The sequence below is a fragment of the Polistes canadensis genome, unplaced genomic scaffold (genome assembly GCF_001313835.1).
Source record: "Polistes canadensis isolate GaletaPanama2010 unplaced genomic scaffold, ASM131383v1 scaffold_252, whole genome shotgun sequence".
In the NCBI taxonomy this organism is placed as follows: domain Eukaryota; kingdom Metazoa; phylum Arthropoda; class Insecta; order Hymenoptera; family Vespidae; genus Polistes; species Polistes canadensis.
The window spans coordinates 112,586-136,872 of NW_014569799.1; the positions used below are offsets into that span (position 1 = coordinate 112,586).

The following is a 24,287-nucleotide window of genomic DNA, read 5'->3' on the forward strand; positions in this document are numbered from 1 at the left end:
ATATACACAGAAAATTCGTATAAACAACACGTGAATTGAGAAAAATGATAAACAAATTTAGATCATATATGTCAGACGAGATGAGATAGATTTCGATTTTCGCATTTTTATCAGAAACAATTTAAAAGCGGAAAGGTGTAAAATGATGATAAAAAATTAATAGAGGTGTTCTAGATGATAAAAGCGCCTAAGGCTAAATAATTCAAAGTGGAATCCTAAACGATCGGTTAGCAAGAGAAAGGGTTGGGTAAAGTGAGGTGAAGGGTTTAAGAAGATGGTAACATTGTAAAAAGCGTGAAACCAGGTAAAAGAAACGCACGCACACACACGCGCGCATTTTTTTTTCTTTCTCGATGAGCGAGTGCGCGTGTGCATGGCGCAGGAAATGTCCGAGAGGTCGTTAAGTAATTTCCCTGTCGGATTATAGAGGATAGAGATTACGAGGTCTCGACGCTTTAGAATCTTCCTTAGACCCTCTGCTAGGTAACAAGAAAAAAGGACAAAAAGATAAAGAGATATGCTTCCGGAATGAGACCTACGAAGACGAGGTCGTCTACGGTTCGCTGATTCGGAACTTTTCATATTGGCTAGAGATAACAAAGTCCTTCTTACGATATCTTTCCAAGAATATTGTTTAGCCTAGAAGCTTTTCCTAGTTCTCGAGGATTTAGCAAAGCTTTTTTGTTTAAAAAAATTCATAACTCAGGGTTATTGGACTGGATTCATCGAAAATACTGATTGGTCGGAGATAAGATATCGTCCGCAGTCCTTTTAGTAAACTTGCAAACTCATCGTCTTTCCTTATTTCTTTCAAAATTGAAGAAGAATACAAGGTGGTGAAAATGCCTTGGTCGAAAATTTCTTCAAATTTCTCTATATAACTTAATAATATAATTAAAATGTGTAGTATTTTTTAAGAGTATGGTGCTAATTATCAAGGATTAGAATTGCACGAAAGCAAAATAATATTACTGTGAAAAGTACTTTGAAATGTTTTTCAAAAAGACTTATCAGAGGAGAATTTTTAGATGAAAGAAAACGCGCTGAGATTTCTAAGTGGATTTTTCTAAATCCTCCTGAGGATCTTTCCACGCTTGAGGAATGATTAATATCTTAGCTGGATGATCAGGAGTGATCACCAGCACAACCACCATGGTTCGATGAAGGAATATATACTTGGAAGATAAGAATAAAAGAAAGGAAAAAAGAAAGAAAGGCTGAAGATAATTCGGTGAGTAACGACTAAGTGCTTTCTCGAATGGTTAACACGTAAGAAGCTTAAGCGTTCTGACCGTAAACGGCACATCTCATGGAATACCACCACCATGGACCCCATGGACAGACAGAAGGACGATAAGCCGTCCGACCATACCAAAGTGATTCTTGATTCCAGTGAATCTAACCAGAAGAATTAGGTAGATCTTCTAACAATTTTCTATGCCCCTACTACTACTACTACTTTAACACCATAAACTATATTTCCTTGAACGTTTTATGAGAAATATCTCGTTTTACGAGGAACTAAACGGGACTTTGTATGTGGTTTAATAAAATATCAGACTATGGGTTGAATATCTTATGGGGTATTATCGTGGCCGATGACGAGTCCTTTCTTTCAGTTATTGCTTTCTAAGAGATTAAAAAAAACAGAGTGAATTGTTAGGATTGTTACGATGTACAAGAAGCGATGACAATGCTATGGTATTATACTTGATTGATTTAAAGCTCTATCGACGATAACTGTATCATTGAAACATGAGATACTTGGTATTATACCAATTGGTATATGACAGTATTGAGACGATACCATAACGTTTTAACGTGATATACAATAGTATTCTTGATATTGCATTTATCTATTTTAGATTGGGAAGATACTGATATTATTATTATTAGTTTTATTGTTTCATTATTTTATTCGTATTATTATAGAGTGGTCAAATAAAAAATCCGAAAATTGAGACAAAAAGTACAATTTCTAGTACGTAAGCGAATTGGCATAATTCGAGAATCATTTTACAGTCTTTCACCACAATTACTCTACTCTAACTACTATTTCCGCCTCTGGTTAGCTAGTTAGTTTAGCACGCGTCACAAAGCATTTCAAATAAATTACTAACGTTTGGTATTACGTCTCAATTTCGTTTATTTTTGAAAGCTTCACGAATAAGAAGTGGAAGTAGGCGAGCAGTGAACTGGGATACAATGTATTGGATGATGTAAATAAAATAGAAAGAAGGGAAGCAGTAGAAGAAACGCGTTACGAGTAGATGAATGTTACCGATGTGAAATATAACAGAATTATATCGTGCCAAAGATCATCAACCTCTTTTCTTTCCGTGGGTGTCATTTTCATACAAGATTTTCATTATTTTCTAAACTCTTCATATTCATTCGATTGCCCATAGTCATTCGGAATTGGAGATATGTTTGAATGTTAATTCACAAAATTGACAGAAAAGTTAATCTTTCTTTAGAGAACTCGTGAAAGAAGAATGTGTTTCAAGGCCGAGTTAATCATGGGGTAGAGAGGAATAAAAAAAGATTCCTCAGACTTCTTCCGACTGATTTGACTCATCAACCGACTCGACGCGTTGGCGTTTACCATGATACCAAAGTATCCCATCAAAAGGATTTACAATCCTAGCCTTGCTAAATTTAAACGTCCGAGAGTCTCCTCGAGTGCTGATAAATTTCGAAGCGTAGATTAGTTTGGACGTTGTTGTTAGAATATAAGTTGATACGCGCGTACGCGTATAATAAATTTTTATATCGGTACATATGTCCACGACTTACCCAATAAAACAATACCGAACGTTTTGCAGTAGAAATACAATTGCTCTAATTCTAGCCCATAAAACAATTAAGCGTATAAATAAAGTTCATTTAACATTGATTTCATTGAAAAACATCGATAAGTCGTAGACGCTGTTTAATTATTCGTAGAATATAAACTATGATAATAGATAGTAGCGCAAAATCAGTGTTGTCGACACCACTGAACGTGTGGTATCAATATTCCAACGGTGACTTTCCTTCGATTAAATCTAGATCAAGCAAAGGATTACGTGGTATACGTGGTGAGTGCAACGTTTGAATCATATTACATGCTATTGAAGGGATAAGGAACAGGTATAATACTTTCTTTTGCGTTTCGCTTAAGTGATCATAGACAGTGATACCAATGGATAATCCTGGTTCAACGATCGAATTCATGACTGAGATTTAAACCCTTTTACTTTTTCTTCTCTAACTATAGAACCGATAGAATGAATTCTTTCCTTGGATGCGTTCCGCAACTTGTGCGAGTACGTGGAACAAAAATAAGCAGAGACAGAAAAGTATCGGTTTATTGTGTGTCTTTTTAGAGATCTTATGGATCTATGCCAACGCGAGAAAGCATTTCTCCTGCGAGTATTCCACCAGTCTGTTGCCCGACTACTCCCCACGAAACCCTAACAAATTTTACCAATTCGTTTCGCTCGATATCATTCTCCCACTTCACCTATCCCCTTTCGAGTCCTACTTCTCACCTGTTTCCGATTCATTTACAATGGGTACGAACATTCAACCTACAGTTTTCTTATTATTATATTGATTTTGCAAATTCTCGCCAAATGACTACTGTTGTTTTATTTATCACACCGGAATATTTGCTATTTTAATAGATTAAGTTTGTATAGACAGTTCGATCGTTTGATCATTGGACGTAGAGACTTGTGTTAATATACAGAAAATCGTATTGGCTGGTCAATATCAAATGTAGTAGTATCCATTCAAAGTTAATTATGTTTCCTTCGAAAGACATTCATTTATTTTTCTTCAATGGAAAGTGTATAAGAGATAAAGATGGACAAAATATTGATCTATACAATGTTTGTTATAATTCATTAAATTGAAAAATGATTTTATAAATTTACCTTGTATAATGTCGAGTCCAACGAGTGGTTTATCGAGTGGGGTCTATCGAGTGGTCTATCGAGTGGTCTATCGAGTGGTCTATCGAGTGGTCTATCGAGTGGTTAGGGTTAAAGGAAAATATACCAAATCCGGAAGAAGACGGGAATAAAGTTTAGCGACTAATAATAATTAGGCCACATCTCTCGAATTAGAATGCTGCTTCCGCTAACGACCGAGAAAGAAAAAGAAGGAAAAGAAGAAGAGAAGGCAGACGTGGAACAGAAGACAAAAATAGAAATGTTCAGTGAATTCGTTCTACTCGGTGTAGTTTGCGTTCTTCAGTAAAACTAATGTAAGTCAATTATCGTTCTGTGTCATCTACTTTATAATTTACCATGAACGAGTCTCAGTCGATTTAAAACGCGAACATTACTCTAAACCACTAATATACATGTATACATTTGTAGACGCGTGTGCGTAAAAGTACGCGAAGACAACGACTTGTTTTTGGTCTCTGGGTAGAAACGCGTTTATGCGATTTTCTGCTTCTCGTTGAAGAGTTGGAAAAAGATGGTTTAACGTGTTACCAATGAGAGAAAGAGAGAAAGAATGAGTCAAATGGGGATCAAATTTACGAGTCGTTCGCGTTTCAATGTCAAGAGTAAGAATTTGTTTCTTCCTCTCTTTCTATCTTTCAAATGTCTCATTTCTAATCACATTGGTTTAACTAAATTCCATGTGTATTGATTCTTCTTTTCATTCATTTACATTTTTATTATTCTAATAATTATTTCTACGCGTACACATAAAAACATAATTGAAATGAAATAAGAAAACGAATATATCCGAAATGATTTTTCTTATAATTCTCCTCCGTATTTGAATTTATCATAAATGTCATTTTTATATATTAATATAAAAACTACATTGAATTCTATTCCCCTTCTAAATTCTATTAAAATCTATTTAAAAAATGATCCGTGACAAAGTGAAGAAAAAAGAAAGAGCTCGTATATAAAATATTAATCTATCTATTCACATCCTTTTCCCATTCCCAGATACTTCGTGAAGATAAAGATAAGTGATGGGAGCTAATGCTCCCATACTCACACACTCAAAATCTAGCAAGTGCCGACCTTTTGACTTTCACTATCATTAATAAAGATTCAATTTAAAGTGACGAATCCCGTCGAGATTAGAAAATCGATTAGGACGATCACTTTTTAAAAGGATTGAGAACCCCTTATCGATCTTTGGCAATGATCTTCGCGACTTATCGAATTACGATTAAACACTTCCGCGTTCTTAAAAACCCTTCGAAGGAAAAACTTCGTCTTCTGGTCTCGTTTTTACTTTGATTCCTATTATTTGTCGATCCTTTTTCTTGATTTATCGGTAATTTTATCGAAAAAAAGAAACGTTGATGTTGAAATGAAACAGTTGGAGAAAGAGAGAGGGAGAGAGTTTGTGGTTTTTTCCGGTATAACGACATCATTTCGTTCAGCTTGGTTGAAAACTGGTGTCATTGGACTGTGTCCGAAGAGTTTGTCTTACTCGTATCGTTAAAAATGTTTACTCTTCATAACGCCGCGTGTAAAACATGTTTTACATATTTATATTTAATATAATGTATTCCAACGTCTTCCAAAATAATCAAAACCTAATCTATATCACCCGTTGTTAATGAGAGATACTTATTAACATTATAATTTATATTATATATAATTGTTGAAAGATATTGAATTCTATATTAAAGGACTATGAAATATGAAATATAATTAGCATGTAAAATAAATATTTTGTATGTAATAATATATACATATGCGCATACCTAAGTTATATATAAAACGTTAGGATATAAGTAAGGAAAAGATGGCGAGAAAAGATAAGAGTAGGGTAACGTGATTTACAAAGTTATCGGTACGATCTCTTTCTTTCTTTCTCACAACAAACTAACACACGGGCACACACATATTATACGTACGTACTCTTTTGGTCTCTTTACACCAGCAATTCTTGGCACCCACGCAAACAGTAACAGCTATGTATGCTGACCGACCGATTACGTTGATGGTGCTTTTAATTGAAATATCCCGGACGTAGGTTATGCAAATCAGATTAGTGTCCAAAAGGTGATCCATTATTAATGGATTAATATATGCAACAAATTGTAATATACATATCGTAGCGTTCAAATGTTTGCGTAAAAGTTGTTGCACATATGCTTCTTAATTTAATTTTTATTCTAATTTTGATTTATAATATTTATCTCTTCCTTTTGTATATTCTTCCTTCTTCCCTTTTTTTCTTTTTCTTGTTCTGGAATCGGAGAGTAAATAAAAACGTTTGAAAGGAATGAGTGTCGGGTTTGTAAAGTTCCCTTACCCGTTGCGGGCAAATTCCTTCGGGAGAGATAAAATCTTTCTTGATTCTTGTAAATTAGTATTAATTACCTTGCAACCCTTTCATTAAACATCGTAAATATTACTTTCAATTACGCGTTTAATTACTCAGTTAACTGCGATATTGTCGTTTCTTTATTTTCTATATATTTTTACAAGAGGTATATTTATTGGTATATAATAACCAATGATTGCCATACGAAACATATAACATTTACTTCCCTATATGAGAAGCATATCGTAATAACTAAAAGTTTATTCTACTAATAATATTAAATTATTATACACTAATATTATAGAATATATATATGTTACCGTCAAAGCCGGAAATCTGTCATTGCTAGTAATTCCTCGGCATTACTATGAATGCAAAGCGCCTTCAGACAAAGTCGGAAATAAGACTTTTTACAGAATTTTTCTTAGGCATCGAATATAATAATTTGATATTCTATTCGATAGGGAACAAAAGATACAGATTTCCGTGGAAATCTCTATGAATATCTGTCTAACTAATGTCTAGAAAATATAGCCTGATCCTTTGCAAATCAATCTAGTTTCCGATAAGTTATTTTACACGTAGGAAAAAGGGTGTACTTTAATTTAATACAAGAGTCATTCAAATCTATTCACTCTCTCCTAGTATAAAAAATATTTACAGAAACTTTTCAAAGAAATTGCAAAGATGCACAATTTACAGCATTGCTTTCTCTGACATTTTCTTAACTTTACATGCTAAATTTATAACTCGATATGGTATTCTACGCGTAGACAAAAGAGTGTACTTTAATTTAATACATGTGTATCAATATATTAAAATAATCCTATTAAATATCTAGTAAATATAATAAATAATATTATGAATACTATTAATACGTCTATTGATTTGACAAATGGGAATAAAAATAAGTAGGATTACAATCTTTGAAAAGTACTTAGTGTTTGTAATAATATATGTCTAATAGTTGAATACATTGACATAGAAATATGTATATGCATAAGTCGTAGAACGATCTCGATTCATACTATTCGAAATGAACCATGTGCAAAGATGATAAATGAAGCAATGCCGCCGTCTCGTATGCCGTCTCGTAGTAGAAAAGCCAGTAGCTTGGTTTTACACCTTTATCGTTAAGAAAAGAGTTTAAACTGTCGGCACCGGTGTGTCTATACAGAAAGCTTTACGAATCGCAACTATACGTTTATCTATATATGTATGTTATATGTGAAAACTAGCTTACGAGATAAAAGATAATCCAGCTTAGATAGATTTCCAAGAATAAATGCAAAGAGTTTTCTAACGTATCCTTATTAACAGACAAAGATCTTTGTGTCCTAAAGAATTAGGATCAAACTTGAAGACAAATGAAAGTGATTTCATTGAATTAATGATTATAAATTAATATGAAAAGTATATCTACACTTTCCAAAAGAAATGTGTAGAAATTGAATAGGCAATTTGAAATGCATAAATTTCAAATTACAAATTGGATTGTTATAGTTAATTAAACAAGTTGGAGCATATAATCGACAGGATCATAAATCATTCTACTTTTCATTTCTTTCTCTTGAATTGAACAAAATTGTCGTTTCGCACAAAATAAGTCATCAACGCATATATATTTTGGCATGTGTATTACCGTGAGATGCCAAATGCAATCACTTCATCTACAATTTGGAAATAGAGAGAAAGAAAGGAAAAGAAGGAGAGAAAGAGAGAGAGAGTATCTACAAATACAACAGGGCGATCTAAAAGGACGTTGAAATATTTCTTACATTCTTTCATCGTATATATTTGTAATCTACTTCAGTTTCTAATTTTGTTCTAATCACAATTTGTAGGTTGAAATATTATTTTTTCAATAAAAAATATTCATAGACATCACCCATATCATATAAAATCGTATTTTTATTTCCTGGTGGAATAAATAATCCTCCCTTCCTTACCAGTTACCCTGATAGTATAATTATTAAGATTTATGACATAATCGTGGTTAATTGATCAGAAGTACGACGACCTGATTCTATCCCCAATGCTTTCAACGAGACCAGACAACACACACGTTCATAGATACACGTATATAGAAGCATAGATACATATATTCTATGTACTTTCTCTATCTTTTTCTATCTTTCTTCTTCATTAGAGTTGAAAGCTTCGGCAGCGTATAAATACCAATAGTAAAGATGAATAATAGCCGAAAAAGTAAACTTTGATTGATTATCCAAGAGGAATACCTACGATCATGCTCTAAGAATTTTTATAATAATCGATCGATACAACCTTTCTTTCTATTTCTGTTTTTCCTCTCGACAGTCTTTACGTCTAAATCACGTACATTCCAAGTAGCGAATGAGAGGCAAGTCTTGTTTTATCGAGTCCAATATTACGACCTTTACAGTATTTGATTTATGAGGTAGGTTCGACTAAAAGAAACATTCTGACTGCTAACTCTCGTATACGTTATGTTTTTCTTTTCAGTGATCCTATAAGTAAAACAGAGATAGAGATATAACGAAAGAGAAAGAAAAATAGAGAAATTATAAGAATATGGAATAAAGACATTTATAACAGCAATTAGTCAATTCAATCAGATATCACAATTATAACAATTGACCTCGTTGTATCTCCCATTTCATTCCGTACTCTGATTTCAAACTAAAATTCATCTTGACTACTCGAAGTTACCCTGAAGCATAGTTCTACAAACCCATTCCGAGTTTGCTGTTTAAGATTTAGGACCCGTCCTGCCGACATTTAAGTGGCCTTTCTTCTTTTTCTTTTTATTTAAGTTAAAAGTACCAGAGGAATACCCAATAGCAAGCTGTGTTGCATTGCACCCTACAGTCTCCAAGGATTCATCATCGATGCTTTTGTGCCGGATCCTTATTAGTAATTTTTTCTTGCTTTTTCTTTTGAGTATACGCCTACGTTTAGTTTTGTTGTTGTTGTTGTTGTTGTTAATGTCCATGTCTCAAAGTTTTGACCACCCGCGTTATACGATTTTCTAGTCTCTCTCACGTGGGGATAAAACAAACGACTATGGTCCTACTTCGTTATAGTCTTCATCCTTCCACTTAATTATACCATCTTCGATTCCTTTGTAATTAGCTTGTAATTTTATCGTCGATTCGAAGATTGGGTGACGGCGTTTTTAAGCTTTTATATGATTCTTCTTTGAATTTGATGGGGGAGTTTTGTTGTAAGGGAATTTTCGAGAGGTTCTTTTCTTTGAAAATGATGTAAGTTTTGAAATATAAAAAATGTCCTAATAGAATCGAATCTAAGATCGAGAAAACTATCGATAATGAAGGAAGAGGGAGCATTAAATTATCAATTCATACACGTCCTTCTTAAACTCGTTACGAAATGCGATATTCAGATACTCTCAACGGGGAGGCGCGCAACATGCTTCGTTATGTGAGAGGTAAGTTGTTCCTGCATAAAAAAGAAGACTGAAAAAAAGTAAAAAGCAGGTAAAAAAGAGTAAAAAATAAAATAAACCCTAGAAGTAAGTTAGTCACCAGTTCTTCTCGTCCTTGTCGTCCTCACCATCGTCCTCACTCACCATCGTCCTCACTCACCATCGTCCTCACCATCGTCATAGTCGTATTTATTAATTTTATGAGATTTTATGGGGAAGGTGGAGCAAGAGTCGATGTCGCTTCTGCCTATTCATCATCGGCCATTTCCGAGGAGTATTCCGGTAATAATTCAGAATTTCATGGGGTATGTTGGAAGAAAGAGAAGAAAGAGGTAGAAATTCTTTAGCATAAGACGAAAGGAAACAGCTGTCGTCGAAGGGCACGAGCGATTTTCTTGCTTCGTCTTTTATATCACGGGATAAAAGACGTGGGATCGTTTCTAAGTTAACGAGTATCCAATTAACAACATTATCTTCTACCCTTTTATTCCCCTCCCATAATCCCTCCAACGAACCTTTTTGTTTCCCCGGCTTTCAGCTAGACACTACGAGTGAAAATGATTGAAATTGTTGCGTTCTAGATAAGAATAATAGGATGGTGTTATTACCGTTTATCTTTAGATATTATTATTATTATTATTATTAATATTATCTATGAATATAATGAATAAGGATTCCTTAAGGAACCTTATTTTCCCAACATCATTTTAAAATTACAATCCAAAAAATACAATTCTGCTACAGTATTCTTATTAAATAATAATTATATTGATGAAATAAAAAATATTTAGGCCATCCTTAAATGTTAAACTCCTGGAAAGAAAGTCGCGTTCCTCAAAGATTTAGTACACATATTCACGTAGAATGAAAGAAAAGAGAAAGAGAAAGAGAATGGTAATGCTAATTCGGCCATTTCGCGAGTTTATCTTCATGCAATCATGTTCGTTTTCTTTCTTGGAATAGCCATTAAGATAAAAGCCATCTAATAAAATCTGTTCGAACCCTGTTTGTGATAGGAAAGAAGAAGAAAGTTGTCCGATAAGATCTCAGATCCAACCACGTATTTAATGTTAATTATATAAGCCTGATTAAATTGTTCTTAAATAATAACGATAATTGACATTATTTACATCTTCCTTAATTTAACATCGTTCATATTATAAATCTATCGTTAAATTGAGATTTAACTTTTTATTAGAATACAAATTGTTATTTGGTGTTTTCTCCCTGGTCATTGGTAACCTCCATGACAATTAACGTATCAAGTTTTTTAATAGAACATTTAAAAGAAAGATTGAAGTGTAAGAAAAAGATGAGTTTAAATGTAGGCATATTTTTGTACTTTTCCTGCTATTGCTCTCCCCTTTCTATTTGTTTCCACTCTTCTTCTTCTTCTTTTTCTTCTTCTTTTTTCGATTCTCTTTAACTTCATCTTCAAATACCAAGTAAATAATATTTCAATAATTTCGATCGAAATGTCAGAAATATAAGAGAACAGAATTGACCATTTGTAAACAATCATAAAATATGAATGAAGTGAAAAGAAGAAAAGGAGTCTAAATTTAAGTGCAATTTTATACACAAGCAGGAATGAGAAACGATAAAATTCGACTGTTTTTAAACACCCATAAAAAATCAATGTAAAATAAAAATAATACCAGCGTAAATGTAGATGCAATATTTTGACGAATGCATATGCGTGTGCCTGTTAGGAGGGTGAATTTGTTTATTAGATATTTCAATTTTTTCGCATTACAGAAAAAAAAAAAAAAAAAAAAAAAATAAAAAATGAGGGAATCCAAATTTAGATGCAATTTTTCTGAATGCATATGTGTGTATGTATAAAGATATGTTTTTTTTTTTGCTTCTAAATGTTTCGATTATTATCTTTCCGGACAATTTCTTCCCTTTCGATTCTATTCTCGTGGGTGTGTACTTTATTTAACGGAACTTTCGGGGAGTAAAAGAGAAAAAAGTGAAGAGAAAAAACAAGCGCCGGCGCATGCCTCTGAGGAATATTTTTCTTTTTTATGGGAAGGCCAGGGACCTAACGGCGAACTTGAATAAATAAATACTCGTAATAGAAAGAAGAAGAAGAAGAAGAAGAAGAAGTTGAAAGTTGAAGAAGATGGAAAAAAAGGTAGTCATATCTATTTTTCACGCGATTGTTTCCTTAAAGAAGAACCTGAAAATACTTTAACCACAATCTTAATCCCTGTTGCCCTTCTACTACCAATCCAACTGCCATCATTTCGTTCCATTACTTGGAACTTTTAAGTATTCTACACTCATATACATATCGATCATCTAAATTTACAATTGAAGTGAAAGAAAGAAGAAGCTAACGATCCAGATACAGAAAAAGAAAGAGAGAGAGAGAGAGAGAGAGAGAGAGAGAGAGAGAGAGAGAAATAAAAAAGGTAACAGGCGTAAATTTAAATCGCACGATGCCTCGAAACTCGATGAAAAGTTTCAAAGGTCTCCCGTAGACTAGTTTAAGAGGTCAATTGTATTCTTGGAACATAGCACATACACCCACACAGAGAAACGCTTTCTAGATCCTGGTTGAGCTTCCCAATCGGCATTCTAACGTTAAATTGGCCGATTCGAATTTCGATCGATGGCTTAGGAGTTCTCTGAGGGAAATTCTCTTACGTTATTCGAATCCTGAACATTTCGATAGCGCATCGAGGTCACCAAAGCCCCTATCAAATCCTCAGATCTAATTTTCGATTCTAATTCTATCTAATATACGACTCATCGATGAATATTTCCTTGATCAATTTATAAATAAAAATAAAGATAAAAAAAGAAATCAATTTCATATATTGGACAGTGGACTTGTTGGGTAATATTATCATTAATTACAGTCAACTTTTCTAATCACGATCTCCGTTTGCTAGAGGACTTTCATCCTTATCTTAAACGATAATTTTACTTTTCCACGAGCGATAGATTAACACTCTGGTTAATTACGATAAATAGATATTTGTAAGTATACATGTATGTGTATCTGTCTTTATATTTATGTATGAGCGTATGAGTGTAGACTTGTTGGATGTAAACGATAATAATATACGATCTTATTTAAGAAATTTATGATCTCGATTATCGAGAAACTCCAATTTTTCTTTGACACTTTAACGCGCGCGCGCACACACACACACACACACACACACAGAGAAGGTTCTCATGTGTTGTAGAAAACACATTAAAAGAAACTTGATATATCCATTAATACTCTATCACATCGTTTCTCAAACTATAATACATATACCACTAATGGTATATTAGATTATTTTTGGTGGTACAATTTTGACACTAAATATTCGAATCAATGTTCAGAAAAAAATATATTTTTTAAATATTCTAACCAGTTTTATTTACGGATATTATTAAATAATATTCATTGGAAATGTTTTATTAATTGATTATAAATATTTCATTTCTGGATGCATTGATTTCAATTGGGAAAATACTTTTATGACGATACATATATTTACGTGATAGAAAATTGAAAATCTTTGAGAACCTCTGCTTTATCATATTGGAAAATAAAAGAGAGAAATATGACATAAAAATGTTTAATTACATTTAAATGTGTCATCGTTGAAACGGTAGATTTGATCGTTTTTAGTATAACAGAAAGAAAAGAAGGAGAAAAAGAAAGGGGGAGAGAAAAATGTGTGCAATTAAAAGCTACGAGCTTTAAATAGGAAGAAAGAAAAATATTCTAGTAATATTTATAATGCATGATTGCACTTTGAAACCTGTCATCGTGTTAAATTCTAAACGGTATAATCGGGTGTTTTAATAAATTCTAACTGTAATAGATAAAAATAAAGGAAATATTAAGGAAATTAGTCGAATGAAGAAAAGACAAAATGTAAAAATAAATAATAATAAATAATAATGGTGTGACTTACTGTAGTCGGAAGTGTCGTCATTGGATCCGTTAACCGTGCCATCAGGCAAGATCTGTAGATGACGATTCTTGATGTACATCTGAATCTTCCTGGAGGCACCAGTAATGTGGGAGAGATTGGCCGATCTCTCAGCTCTGACACCGGCGTCAGTGATCAAGTCGATCGGTGCACCACTTACTACAACACTACTAACGATGCTACCGATTCCAACTAAACCAGTTAACTTTCCGGGATTAATCCCGCAGAATGACGATGACAAAGAATACGATCTCGCACTAAGCTTAGGCACACTCGATTTTAACAGTCCACTATGGCCAAACGCAAGGAGAAATAAAAGGAAGGCTAGCTGAAAGTAGAAACGACACTTTTGTTTCAATGCGTATTTGGTATCGGCGAAAAATCTCGAGGATCGGGAGGAGGATGAAGAATAAGAAGATAACGAAGCAGAGGAAGATGACGATTCTGAGGATTTTGTAAAGCAGTTTAAAGGAAATTTATGGGATATAATGACACTCCCCGTGGAAGATGCGTAAGAATAGGAGGAAGAGTTATTGGACAATGAACTCGATCGATCGGCAGCCCGTTTAAGAGGTTCCTTAATAGATCGCGAGCGATGACTAGAAAATAATAGCGTATTTTTTTGAATAACGCGACTCCTCGAGTTAACGGACGAACAGGAGGACGACGAGGACGATAAGGATATAGATGATGGTAAGGAGAATGTCCGATCATTGTTAGAAAAGTTTTTGCACGAATAAAGTTTGCGATCTTCCTTGCCGAAGGAAGATGAATAATTCGTACGTTGGTAGCTCCGATCGCGGAATTTCCTTGGTAAGGAAACAGTCCTGGACCGTAAGCGTCGATGAATAATAGTCTCTAGGGAACAAGACAAGCTTCTTCTGTTGGAAAATCTTTTGCTCGTCGTCTTGGTCGTCGTTGTAGCGGTGTTCCACCAAGTATTAGTATTAACAGTAGCTGCAGCATTAGCGCAAGTAGTAGTAGTCGTAATACTCGTGCATGGTCCGGAGATGTAAGTAACGACATTCTCATTGGTTAATATAGATTCAGCATCCTTGATAAGATCAACGTTAGATCTATGCCGTCGATGATGATAACTATGATAACTATGATGATGATGATGATGATGATGATGACGACGACGACGACAAGAAGAATTTCGTTGAAAGCGATCATCATATCGATTCAGGCGGCGAGTACAACCACGAGGATTATTGACTTCACCACCGATGACTCGAGCTTCCTGATGATGCCTTTCGTGAGACCTTTCATGCGACCTTTCGTGAGAACTCTCGATGATAGGATTCGAGAGCCTTAGAAGTAGCTCATCTTTCTTAGTAGATGTTGATAAGAGGATTGGTTGAGGGCAGTCGGCACGGTAATGACAGTGCAGCACCCTTCGCCCGCCCGTGTCGATCTCAGTGGGCATGACGTTCTCATCTACTCTCTTTCCTCTTACTCTTCCTCAATCCCTACTCTACTTTGTCTTTTATTTTCAAGCGATTATTAATAAATACGCTCGATTTCATTGGATATTATTTATCTACCAGCTGCTAACATCTTTTTTCATTCGAATATATTTTCCCTTTTGCGTTAGCCTAGTTTTCTTTCTCTCTCCCTATATCTCAACCGATCTTACTCTCGATTAGGGCCCCATATCACTTCCGCCTTGAAAAGCCGATTCTCGATGAGAACGGAGGATGCTGCACCCGGTCCACTGGCCGCGTACTACATCTTCGATACTCTCGCATCATTAACAATCTTCTTCTTCTTCTTCTTCCTCCACTTCGTCCTTCTCCACCTCTTCTTCGTTTTGTTCGTATGTTGAATATACGTGTTTTGTAAAAAGGACAGGCGAAGAAGACTCTAGGCGCCGGTCAATCCTCTTACTCTCCCACACGTCAGAACGGTTTGTTCGCGAATATCGGGAACCAAGGGATCGGTTTACGAGGTGGCATCTGATCCCTCGTCGACTCTTTTATCTTATTTCTTTTTTTCTTAGTATATACTCGGCGCGTTCGATCTGCCGCCGGAGGCCGACGTAAGTCCCTCTTTAAACGGTTTTCTCGATGAGTTACCTCGGCTACCGGTCGTTAACGCCGCCTTTTTCTTATTCTTACCTCTACAACCTCAAGTTACTTTTTTCTTCGAACCTTTTTAATCAAGACACCACCGATTACAACCGATATATATATATGTCTATCTGCCTTTAACTTCACTTTATGTAACGGTTTTTACACCACTTTGTCCTTTTACTTTTATTTTTTCTTTTTTTTCCAAATAATTTCGGATCAAAATCTCGTCTCTGCAATAGTTTGCTTTTCTGCGTCCTTTGAATTTTTACTTGGTGTATTCAAGTTATTCTATGATTTCCTTTTTCAATTATTCGGATTATGATCAATCACTGTGTAGATTATATGTATGCACTTGATCGTTGCGGGCGATTGGATGTTTTTATTAACGTGCAACTATGAAAAAGGGCCACGATCATCACCCCACCATGAACAACACCATCACACATTACATTGATCGATAAGCACTTAGAAGAAAGCTTTTGACACTATCACCTAACACCACCACTTGAGCTTGTTATCAACACTATGCTACTACACCACTCGTGCCACCGATTTCGTCTAACTTTTATTTCTCTTTCTCTCACCGATTTCCGTCGCGGGAAGTCTGACACCTGCACAAGCTCTCTTTTACTTCGCGATGAATGAAAGTATTACGAAGGATAGTGTACGTTCTGTGTGTGTGTGTGTGCGTGCGAGAGAGATAGAGAGAGAGAGAGAGGGGGCTATAGAACCAGTCCAGGAGTGACAAATTTAATTAATTAACAAATAAAAAAAAAACAAGAATTAATACAGAGAGAAAGGACACTTTCAGAAGAAGAAGAAGAAGAAGAGGAAGAGGATACAATTTAATCTTCTATCTGTCTCTCTCTCTCTCTCTCCCTCTCTCTATCTCTCTCTCACTCTCTTTCACTCGTTCGTATTTCCTTGTTCTGCTTCCGGGTGTTCTCCACAAGGGGTTGATGATAATGATGATGATAATCAATGCCTCGTTAGAACCTTTATACAAAACTGATAGCACAGTTAATTATTATGCGAATTAACTAATACTCGCGTGTTATTTTGATCTGAATAATATTTCCTCGTGGTAGTTGGTATAAAATATTACTGAAAGTAACACGCGACTCGTGTGCCCGGTATTTAGTTGAAACCGGTAAACAAAAAATAGAATAAAAATAAAGAAAAGACGAATCGGAATAAGAATAAGATTCGAGAAGAAGTAGAATAATTATGGTAGTGTATATGAGTGTGTGTGTGTGTGTGGGTTATCTCTGGTCGAGGTCGGATGATGCCGGTGCGGCGTCCGAGAAACTACTGAACGAGTCCCGTGGTTCTGTTCTCTGGCAGAGCGGCGGCTCGGCCACACGTTGCTGGTGCTGGTGCTGCTGGTGTTGCTGCTGCTGCTGGTGGTGTTGTTGCTGCTGCTTCTCCTCGTCAATTCGTTCTCGTAGTAGAGAAACAGAACGCCGGTGGTGGCGGCAGCAGCAGCGACGACGACGGCGGCACGAACACCACCACCAATACAACTTTTCTTGTATTAACTTCTCTGTCGTTGAGAGTAAAACCAATACCAACGCAAGCTTCGGGATCGACGAGTTACTCACACCAAACTCTACCGACACACCATCCATCCCGTCCCGTCCGTTAATGACGAACTTGCGTTCCTCTCTATACCTCTATTCTATTATTTTCTGCTACTCTTTATAGTGTGCACCTTACTACTATTCCCTTCACATGGTCCTGTTACTGCCTATTACTATTACCAAAACTCACTCACTTATTCTCTTTTTATTTAATGTTCTAGATGTAATCCTAGTGCAAGCACAGTACTGCTACTATTACTATTGTGCTAAAATTCGAGAAACGTAGACACTTTCTCTAATCTAACACAGCACAGTATCGCTACTACCCCCCAATATCAAACACTATACTATCCAATAAGAAACTACCCTTTTACACTTTCTGATTTATCCCTTTTAAATGTACACACATATTAGTTTAAAAGTGTATAAGTTTATCCGTCTATAGAAGTATTATAGTAGTAGTTCCTAGTGGTAATCTCGTGTTGTCTCGTTTCGCCCGGTTCCGTCCCATCCCAGAGACGACGCAGCACGCGACAGATCTGGATCCTCCTTTCCCCGCTTCTCTCTCTCTCTTTTACTCTCTCTTTCTTTTTCCCTTTTCTTTCCCTCTCTTTTTCAATCCTCCTTCTTCTGCCTCTCTTTCTCTCGCCCCTATCGCAACTCCACCACACGCGCCTCTCTCTCTACACCTTTCTCCTTTTTATTCTCTTTTCTTATTCTCTTTTCTTATTCTCAGACCACGCGTATCTCTCAATTCAATCCACTACAATTTCCCCACTCTACTTTTTTAATCTTCGATCTCTTTTCTCCCTAGTTTTAATCAAATGAAAAGTATTGACAATTTTCATATTTTTTTTTCTATTCTTGCTCTTTCTCGAATTCCAATAATATCATCCCAAAGATTCAAAGAAACCGTCAGCAATTTTTTCTCGGTCTATCTCTTTCTCTTTCTTTTTCTACGAACAAAGAAGCGAACTAGAGGCACTTCTAAGGCACACTAATCGCTGGAATCAGAAATCTTCATCTGATAATCCAAATAGTTTCATTCGTTTGGATTCATCCCTTTTTAACCTCGTGTTCTAAGCTCTTTCTCTCTATTCTTTTTCCGAATCACTTTCACGATTACTATTTGGTTTTTAATTCCATTTTCCAGTTTTCATTAAAAGTTTCAACGCAATTGCTGTCTCTTCTTCTTCTTCTTCGTTTCTCTTTCTTACAAATCAAAGATGATAACGATGAAGATGATGACGATGATGATCGTCAAATGCTTTTCAGTTCTTCCTTAATTCATTCGTTTACGTACGAACTTGGTCTTCTCTGCATATTCCTAGAATTTCAATACAAATTCTATGGTTACTATAAATGGTTTTTTTTTTATTTTTTTTTTTTTTTTTTTTTTTTTTTTTTTTTTTTTTTAAGTAATGTTTCAATTTTTTCGTTTCAACAACAACCATCAATTAAACATGTTTTTATGTGAACAAATATTACGAATACAATTAATAATCCTAACACTGTGTTAATTTCAATATTAAAAATTAAAAAATAATGTGTATTTATATGCAAATGAACGAATGACTTACAAATTTCCATTTTTACTTGTATAAAATAAAGAAATAACATTGCTATTATTCCTATGGATTATCTACATCCGATTATCTAATTCTAAGAACGCAAACCATTTCAAAATGTTATTTGGAATTGAGAATAAGATTAGAAATCGTGTCTGAGGTCTTTACCGATCGTCATGATGATAATGTAATCCTTGATACTTGCTCTAAGAGATTATTACTATTTCTCTATCTCTTTCATACACTTTCGTATATATAGTGTCCTTTAAGAAAGCTTTTATTGGGAAAGAAGAAAGTTATGAGAGTGCATTTAAGACGGAAACCAGACGCAAAATTCTTAAATGAAAGTTTCTTGCTCTTTATATTATATGTACATTCGAAAGTAATCCATCAAAATGCATCTCGATCAAACGTTAACTCACTTTCAACGATATCAATTACAATGAAAAATGTTATTATTGCATTGCACAAAAAGAAATATTACATTTTTGTAGACAACGTGGATACACGATCTTGTAAGGAAAAGAAAAAGAGAAATAAAATTATGATAAAATAAAAAAAAAGATAGAAAAAAATGTTGGTCCTTTTGATGGAGGAGACGATAGTAAATTTTCCTTTTATTCAGTAGCAAAAGAGGAAGTTTCGTATTTACGAGAGGGAACATACGTAAAACGATTCTCAAGTCAGCTTAAACATGACGCGTCACTCAAATGCAACGTAAGAGGAGAAATGGCAAAAAGTTAACGAAGCGTGAGTAAGTCAAGAAACGATTCCAATGGATGGATGAGAATGGGGGATGAAGGGGGATGAAGAGGAGGAGCAGAGAATAAACTTGCATTTCCTATATACTATATTCTTTTCCGCTCGAAGAAATAGACGTTTAAGAAGCGATCTTATCAGGGATACGTCGTCTTTGGTGTCAACGAGTTCTAAGATGTTTAAACATGCTGCATAGAAAATTCATGGTGTCTTCTTTTCTTTCTCTCGTCAAATCTTTGGCCTTAGACTTGAAATAGGTATTAAAAGTAAAATGGTGAGAGCTTTGGTTATATGATTTGTCCAAAATAATCAAAAATACAAGAGAAAATATTTGGGATATATTGGCTAGAATGCAGCACTACACATATCTCTAAAATAACAAAATATTCAAATAAATGTGAAGGACAAAAATGAAAAAAAATTGCGCCCAACGTGGGGCTCGAACCCACGACCCTGAGATTAAGAGTCTCATGCTCTACCGACTGAGCTAGCCGGGCTGTTGTAGTCGTCGTCGAATACTTTTCTATAATTCTTCAATCTCTTTATATATTATCTCTATTAAATAAATAATAGAATAAATATTAATTTGTCACGTAATTTAAACAAATATCGATACCTAATGATCCTAGTATTGTTAAAATTGTATTAAAAAATACTGAAGGTGAACAAAAAATGACAATATTTGACCATTACATTGATGATTTCTAATCTATGACCATGCATTAGAATTTATGATCAGAGATAGTACACAGGTGCAGTAATAAAAATAGTTTTCAAATGTAGATACTTATTTTGATTTACGAGATATTTGCATGACTAACACAATGCTCATGAAAATCACACACAATGGTAAAGAAAAAAAAATAAAAGAGAAAAATTCTCCTTGGCATTTACGAGTATTCGTCGCTAACGTAAAAATCCCCGGAGAATTTCGAAAGTAAAAATAAAGATTTGAAAATCTAAATACACTTGTTACTACTTTGAGAATTTTATCTTTTTAAGATTTGCTTATCTTTCCTTCTCTTTCCAATTCTTGTCATGAGCTCATATTTAGCATAACTTTGGACTTAGTCTATCATCTTATCACTGAAACAACTCTAAATTCTAATGCGACAGTCAGTCTGAAGATTAAGTTTAGTTCTAAAGTTCGGTCAGATCATCGTATTATTTGTTTCGTTTCATGTGAATGCTTTCATAAAATAATAATTAATTTTTAAAATCAGCTAAGTAATTTGGACCCATCTAAAAACTTCTGGCCCCGTGTTACTACGAAAACACTGAATATTATCGAATCTAAATATTTGAAAGAGATATAATAAAAATAATCCCTACGATAATATGATAATAAAGTAATTATTTAAATGTACGAAAAAGGAAAAACTCCACAAAATATCTGAATCTAAAACTAAGATAAATGTAAATTTGTATATACTTAGATGATTTTTATTTTTTTATGGGGGAGTCCTGTTTAGACAAGTACGACACTATTATAGATCAATCTTTACTCATATGTGTATACGCGTGTGCGCGTGTTTTGACTATAGTTAAGCTATTTGTGTGGCTATTTAATTGGCGGGGGCGCCATTGCTCTATACATTATAATATAATAACGAGCCTTTGGGATTTTCAGGAAGGATGATGTTATAATCATCGTTTGGGCAACGGCGCTTGAATAAGGGCGTGACCAGGATATGTATGCTAGTATCGAAAAAAAAAAAAAAAAAAGGAAAAAGAAAAAAAGACCGAACTTATGAAAGGGAAAGATAAGCCAATGGCGTAAAAGACCACCATGAAATATTTTACATTTATTATAGTCAAATTTTGTAAGATCATAAATCGATATAATTGTTAGGCAAAATTTATTATTACGTAAATTAGAAATAAATAATAATTGTTTTCTTAATCTGAAAATAAAAACAATCACGTAAATTGTTCGTAAATATTCAATCTATTTTAATAACGAAAATATTATACTTAAACGATCGGACAAATAAAATGAAAAAATCCTAGCATAAAATCCTACGCCAATGTGGAGAGTTCTTATTAAAATCAAGATTGAATTTGCTTGAAAAAATGTTTAAATATACAGTAATCTAAACGAACATACTTAAAAATAAAAACTATTAAAAAGAAAAGAAAAAAATGTCTACATAGAAAAGCTACGCCAATGGGGGATGGATATTCGAGTTTTATAGTTTAATAATAGAGCGGCGTTGTAAGAGTGTTTGCTTATCGCATCCCTGATTTCCGAAGACGAAGACACGGTAGAAATCGAGCTGCTTACGAAGAAGAAAAGAACAAGAATAAGAAAAGCAAGAGCAACAAAATGAAGAAGACAAAGTGGAGGATAAAATAAAAGGTCAAAAGCAAAGAAATCTTGGTGAAGAAAATAAGAAAAGAGCAGAAAGAAAAAGAGTGGAGGAATGGAGGTAAAAGAAAAAGTAAAGAACATAAAAAAAAAGTAACAAAATGGGAGATAAGGAGGGGGTGGGGGCATGTCCTTAAAACCTTTCTCGGCATCCATCCTTCGGCATACCTCCCACCTGCGTCCCATACTCCTCGTTCGACAATCCACCCCCCTGCCTGCCCCCAGTCCTCAATCCTTGCGCCACCCCATATCATCGAAAGGCGAATAATCGGAGCATAATTTCGGGCCTTTAAGGCATCCCGCGTATTTCGGACGTTCGATCTAATATGTCGAGACTAAATCGTCCTTGGTATGCGATGTATAAACTTCCCCTCCCATTCCTCCCTCTTTCCATCCAACTAGTCACTACTACAGGTGCATATATGTAGCATGAAAACGAGTTAACATAATTTAATGTGGCTTCAGGCGCGATTTTTATTTCTATTCTCGAGTAATAAACGATTATCGTAATAACAGTGATTATAGGGGAGGAGGTGACGAGGGGTAGGATGGAATTGGCGACGGGGTAGGGTGGAATTGGCGACGGGTCGTGGTATGTGTTAAATTCACATTTGTTGACGTTTCACTGCACGTTGCGTTCGTATTTGTTGCATAGATTCAAGTGTGGAATATTATTGACTAGTCTGAGTAATTCGTATAGATTTTTAAACAAATTATTGGGGCCAATAATTTGTTTTTTTTTTTTACACTTTTTTCTAAAATTTCTATTTAAATGCATAATAAAGTATTCCGCATTCTACGTTGCGTAATTCTTCTATTTACCAATTTCCTCATCGCGTTTAGCATCGATGATTTCTCAAACTACTTTATTTTCGAATAAATATTTTCTCGTATATATCATAAAAACAAGCAATATAAAATTACAAAAGAATCGTAGATTCATTAAGTTCCTAGACCTGAAACAGATATATTCATTGATTAAGCATTTTCTTGCAAACATATTCTAAATCTTTGGTACATCTCCACAAATATTTGCAGTTTTATTTACTATAGAATTTTAAATAATTATATTTAATATTTAGTGTTCATATAAGTGTGCCTTCAGAAATGCATTGAAACATATATTTTAAAAAACAACCATTCAAATAAAAGAAAATCAAAAAGGTTTGATGTTGAATCCAAAGATGATCACCTGTAACAAAAAGAAAACTATATTAATCATCTACACTTGCAATAACTATAACAAATTATTGACGAGCGATATAATAATAAAATAAAATACAAAATACAACTAGAGAGCCATTCTCGAAAAGTTCTAACATATTGTTGAACTTTTGAAAATACCTCAATAGCCTGTAGTTGCCCTCTTGAGCCACAATTAAGTGGGGGCCTCTTTGGCAATTAGCCTCTTCTTTTCTTCGTACCTTACTGTACTTGGACATTCTCTATGTGCAAGCAATATAAATTAAAATCTATAATGAAATATATCCATCATACAAAACGTCTACTATCAGAATGTAGTATTCTAATTCTCTATTATTACAAAATTCATTTACATTTTCCGTTTATTTATTTAGCTCGTGGACTATCAATGAACTTAGAGTTCATTGACCATACACGAGCACATTTATTCGAATGTCCAAACAGATAATAATTTCCCTCGATGACCTAATAACACTCTGCACTTTTAATATCAAGTAATGAAATCGAATTGAAATAAATAATGTAAAATAAACGTAATGCATTTTCTTGCAATACTTTTATTTCATTTAATTGTTATATTGAATTATATCAAATTATATCAAATATTTCTAACAGTAAGACAAATTCGCGATTGTGCGTAGTGCTAATCCTGAAATACTTAAAATTAAGTATCAAATACATCAAAGACATTGCGGCTTTGATTCGACTCTATCTCGTACGAGATAGAATTTTTCAAATGATTGCAAATGCCTACGAAATATGATACATAATAAATATTACAGAAGAGTCACAAAATAAATTTACAAAACAAGCATAATAGAATGAGATGATTAAATTTTGCAACAATTCTGTATAAACCCGGAGGCCGMATTTCCACTCCGGAGTGGAAACAAACCTAATGCCTTTTCCGGGCCCTACCTGCTTAAAATTAAAATGKTCACATTTGCACAGAGAAGTATGCTACCTGCCTGACAATTTTTGCGATTTTATATATGCAAACAATTCTAAATATGCAACTCATATTTAAAAAGAGATAATACACATACATACCCACCCACTCACTCCA

At 34.4% G+C, this 24,287-nt stretch overlaps 1 protein-coding gene and 1 non-coding gene across 2 annotated transcripts in view; both read right to left on the reverse strand.

Annotated features, from left to right (window-relative positions):
- LOC106790651 overlaps positions 1 to 16,562 on the reverse strand; it is a 50,711-nt gene extending 34,149 nt beyond the window's left edge. The window contains exon 1 of the mRNA XM_014755716.1: positions 13,651 to 16,562. Within this exon, the coding sequence (XP_014611202.1) occupies positions 13,651 to 15,097 (1,447 nt within the window). The 5' untranslated portion in view covers positions 15,098 to 16,562. The remainder of the gene's footprint in view (positions 1 to 13,650) is intronic.
- Positions 16,563 to 20,074: 3,512 nt separating this feature from the next.
- Trnak-cuu lies at positions 20,075 to 20,147 on the reverse strand. The gene has a single exon. It is a non-coding gene; the product is annotated as a tRNA-Lys (tRNA).
- Between the last annotated feature and the right edge of the window lie 4,140 nt (positions 20,148 to 24,287).